This window comes from Poecilia reticulata, linkage group LG8 (assembly GCF_000633615.1).
Source record: "Poecilia reticulata strain Guanapo linkage group LG8, Guppy_female_1.0+MT, whole genome shotgun sequence".
NCBI lineage: Eukaryota > Metazoa > Chordata > Actinopteri > Cyprinodontiformes > Poeciliidae > Poecilia > Poecilia reticulata.
In genome coordinates, this window is record NC_024338.1 from 4,512,183 (window position 1) to 4,517,102 (window position 4,920).

The window sequence follows — 4,920 nt, forward strand, 5'->3', positions numbered from 1 at the left end:
ATTTCCAGTACACTCTGCCAACTTATACAAGAGTATAAGTTCATGGGTTTTTTTTATTATTTTTTATTGACAAAAACACAAAGGATTCCATTTGGGCATAGTCTGTTTTAATTATCTGAAGACATTTCATTAAGTATGTGATTTCGCTTTATGTGCTTGAAATAAGAAATTTTTACTTATATAAAATAAGTTCTAGACTTGAAGTTTGATTGGTAAATATTGATATTCTAGATTCTAGCACATATTTACTCATAATAAGTAATATTTTCTTAATATTAAGCTTTTATATCTTACTGAGATAATTAAGTACAAAAACACTTAAAATAAGAAAAATATTCTAACATAAATCCCTCTTGGTGAGAAAAATTATCTTGTCAGAAAGAAAACAAGAAAAATCTCCTTAATTTAAGATATTTAATCTTACTAAGATTTCAGTTTTTGCAGTGTGGTTATTGTACTTTATGTGTTTGCCATCATGCAGTTTAACTCCAGAAGGACAGTGTGGTCAGCAGATACTCTTGAAGAGCAGGGATCTGTCAAAGTTTTACTCTCTGTGATTTTGTGGCTAATTAGCTGAAATGCCGAGTGTGAATCATTTTTTCCACGTATTTAAGTCAATTTAAGTAGTCAGAGGTTGGGTAGGATTTATATTTTATAGGATTAAATATCTGCTATAAAAGCACTTCAGACATCAATATAAATAGCCATAAACTCCCACTGTAACAATACCAAACAACCCCACTGCCAACACTGTTGTCTACTTTATTCCTTTGGGCTTTTTCCTCTTTTTCTCTTGCCAGAAAATGTTCTGCATGAGAAAAGTTTCTCTTATGAATGTCAGAATCAATTGCAGACAAATGTTTGAACTGTGCTATAATTGATTTGTTTATTTACCGTAAGAGGCTATTGCAATTTGATGCTTCACTGGAACAAGAACATGCCAGTTATGTTAACAACAGCATGACTGAATAATCTTTGACCACAGAGAAATGAATGGAGTGATAATCAGCTTCATTATCTGAAGGCTGATATTCTATCTCTAGCCATGCTTTTCCTTCTTTTAGTTATGGTAAATGGACTGAACTTATATAGCGCTTTATCCGATCATTTTGACCACTCAAAGCACTTTACACTAGAGTCACATTCACCTATTTGCACTCACACATTTATACACAGATACACAGCTCGATAGGCAATTTGGGGTTAAGGCACATTGACACGTGGCAGGAGGAAGCTGGAATCGAACCTACAACCTGTTTATATCCACGCAAGACCACTACTCTACCCGCAGAGCCACAGTCGCCCACTAGTTGGAACCATGCAGCATATTTCACAAACCTCAGTGCCAGCATACATTAAAGCTAAGTGGTAAATGTTTCAGCATTTGTAAATGCAAGTGTTTAATACTATTGCTTAGTAAAACACCTGTTAGTAGGTGTAAGATCTTAACCCGGGTTCTAGATTTTTGAATATTCTTCCACTAGCTTAACGAAATAGCTCCTTTAATTCCTTTCCTCCTGGTGTTACTGAGTCAGGTGTGTCGGTCAGACACTTTCTCTTTTCTGTGTTACTGTGACCCGGGCTCTGTAATGACCACCCCAAAATACTGACTCTGTCAAGCTTAACCCACGTTGTCACTAATTTGTGACACACTTAGGGTCAGGCTTTAACTTCCTGACTGATTTCTTGAGATGTTGTTTCAATATTTATATCTCATCTTCTGTCCTCACAATGGTTTATGTTTTGTGTCAAGTGTCACTGTGGTGCTCATTACGGCCAAACACTTGACTTTTAGTTTCATCAGATAACAGGGACATTTTTCAACAATTGAGGGTGATCGTCTCCGTGTGTGTGTTTGAAAACAGCAGTCTGGCTAATCTCACTAAAGATGGCTAATGCACAAATGAGCAAGGAATAGTAAAAAAAAAAAAAAGGAAATTTATTTTAAAAGGGTTTTCAAAAACTGCAAGAGGGAGTTTTATATTATACAGATAAAGACTGTTGCAGGGCCAGCGCTAGCCGTATGGGTGTCCTTATCTCAAAGGCTTTGTGGTGCCCGCCACCCCCGATCCCTCAGAAAAAAAAATTATTCAGTATTAGTCAGTGCGTTTCTCTTTATTTGGTGGTGGGAAGTTAAGGCACACAAAGACATTTTAGTGCTGTTTCCACATGTTGGATTTGTTTGACGCCAACCCCTAAAACAACAGAAAGGTCTAACTTTACAAAGGAAACGGACTCATTTATTCATGACAAGTTTTGTTGTCCCAAGTGAGGTTCATTAGGGGGAGCTTTTGAAAACCAAGAATCCTCAAAGAATTCTGACAGTCTTCCCATTAAGTTACATATTTTTTTTAGATTAACAGAGTTTAGCTCTGCTATTCAAAGTAAATCTTGTTTGAAGCAGGATAGATGAAACTACCTGGGCCTAGGGTCATTTTTCATGTCTTTGCTTTTGTAGTTAGCATTTTTCATGTTGAGTTTAGTTTTGCTTCAGTAGTGAGTAAGAAAAATGATGCTTTGCTACAATATTTTTGTCTGTAGCAGTAAAATAATTTTAGTGAAACATTCTGCTTCTCTCGTTCTAAGCTGCTGCTAAAGAGGGAGAGAAATACAGAGACTGGATTGAGGCCTAAGCAGGAGAGTCATGTTTTTCTCAAAAAAATATTTTACTTTTGTGTAATTTTTCACAGAAAATTACACAAAAGTGTAATTTTCGTGTTACACATGCTTTACATGTGTAAAGCATGTTACTTACTAACATGCTTTACATATTTTTGATTTAAATATGCATTTTTGTATGATTTCTTTAATTATGATGAATTTTCATGAGCCTGATTTTTTGTGTGTACTTTCCGTGGACATTGGACTTTTGGAAGAAAAAGGTTTTCCTACTTGGCTCCATGTTGAAGTGAAGACATTTTATTTAGTTTCACTTTTATCTCCTTTTAGATTTTTACAGAGTTAAGTAAAGGCAGAGTTTTATAAAATATGAACATAAAAACAGACTGGAAAATTAATGCTGAATGACAAAGAAAGTGTAATACTAAATGCCTCGTGGAGTAACAGCCAATAAACTGTGAAAAGAGTAAACATAAGTCTTCTCAGAGCTTACATTTTAAACCTTTGTTCTCAGCCCATTTCTTTTTCCCCCTTTTTTTTCCCCCCAGGTGAAAATATGGTTCCAAAACAAACGGTCAAAGTACAAGAAGATCATGAAGAATGGTCCTTGTGGAGCCGAGGGAGATCACCTCGCCCCGCCGCCACCAGCCTCCTCCTCTCCATGCTCTCTGTGGGACATCAGTATGGCTGCCAAAGGCCCGCCTGTCCACTCTGGAGGATACATGAACAATTTTGGACACTGGTACTCTGGACATCAGCAGGACGCCATGCCAAGGACTCAGATGATGTGACTGACGGAACAGATGCCAGACCTCTTGGATCAGTTGTGGATATTATACCAGCAAGCTGAACTGGAAAGTACATGGCTACATGTGCGTTACATTGCTTACAGTCTGAGCCACTTTGGAGGTTAAATAGTATTGAGTGGCACATCCTGCTGTGCCTAAGAAGACATACTGAGCAACTTCTTGCTGAACACTGCAGCCCTGCCAACACAGGACGATTAAAGGAGTGCAGGAACTGCCGAAGTGTCCCTTTATAGCTGTTGCTGAAATAAACTTATGGACATGCAATGTGTTTATTTTCCACCAAAAACGTATATAAAAAAAATAAGTTTTTTTTTTTTAGGGCTTTCTAATATTTTTTTTAAGAACTGTAATAATTCAGTTAACCTACTTGTTTGCGGATGTGGGCAGTTTGAGGAGCTGAATGAAATAAAGAGTTCATGGGGAGCTGAAGTTTGAGCATCTTTTTTTTGTTTGCTTAAAAATCTGGCATTTATTGAATACTGACCCGTTCAATAAATGAAAACATCACTGAAAAGTCCATTTATTTCAGAAACCTCATCATTAAATGTAACACATTATGTAGACTAGTTACATACAGAGCGTTTACTGCTTGCAGTTAATGAAGACATGATATTTAAAATGAAAACATTACAATAAAACCAATAAAGAAAACATTTTATATTACAGCAATTTGGGTTTAATGAAAAAAGTACATTTAATACTTACCAGAAGATTGTTTTCAAAAAGGTACTTTTGATCTGACAACAAGTCTCTTCAGAAAGCATATTTTAATTCACCGAATATTACTGTAATCTACTAACATCCAACATTCTGACTCTGTATTCTAATGGGACTTCTTGTTTGATGGTGAGTATTGAGCTGGAAAATAGACTTGAATAACAATTTAATGTTTTATTTGGAAAGAATCTTTTTTTTTTTTCCTTTTCGTTCTGCTTGGAACTTTAACAATCAAACGTTTCTCTGTTTTCTCCGTTTCTTTTCAGATACTGCAGGGCGTGATTCTCTGTTTCCAGTCATACATATGTAAAGTCTCGACGTGTTCAGTGGACGTGGCTCTCCAGCCTTTGAAATAAAAATAAAAAATCAGTGCTGTGCTATCTGGGAAATCGCTCMTGTAGTTTAAACTAACCTCGAATTATAACCTAAACACTGTTTGCTCTGCTGCCTACTTCCACCAGTCAAAGGACATTTTATCATAGTTCAGTCAGATTGAAGTTTCTGTCCAAAATGAAAAGGTGTTCTCTTAAAATAAGATTTTATTACCCTTTCAATTATTCTGCTGCTGTTTACAGTAAACTCATCTACAGCTGCATTAAATTATTAAATAACAAAGACGAAACATTTGAAAAAATGCATGATTGCTGATACATGTTGGAATACTGAATGATATAATGAATTAAAATCCTGAATGAAAATGTGAGGTTTTTATTATCGTGCACTAAAACATCCATCCATTTTCTTTACACCCTTGTCCCTTGGTGGGGTCAAGAAG

At 35.9% G+C, this 4,920-nt stretch overlaps 1 protein-coding gene across 1 annotated transcript in view; it reads left to right on the forward strand.

Annotated features, from left to right (window-relative positions):
- Positions 1-4,012, forward strand: part of LOC103468507 (homeobox protein Dlx4a-like) — a 21,395-nt gene extending 17,383 nt beyond the window's left edge. The window contains exon 3 of the mRNA XM_008415627.1: positions 3,168-4,012. Within this exon, the coding sequence (XP_008413849.1) occupies positions 3,168-3,410 (243 nt within the window). The 3' untranslated portion in view covers positions 3,411-4,012. The remainder of the gene's footprint in view (positions 1-3,167) is intronic.
- The last annotated feature ends 908 nt before the right edge of the window (positions 4,013-4,920 follow it).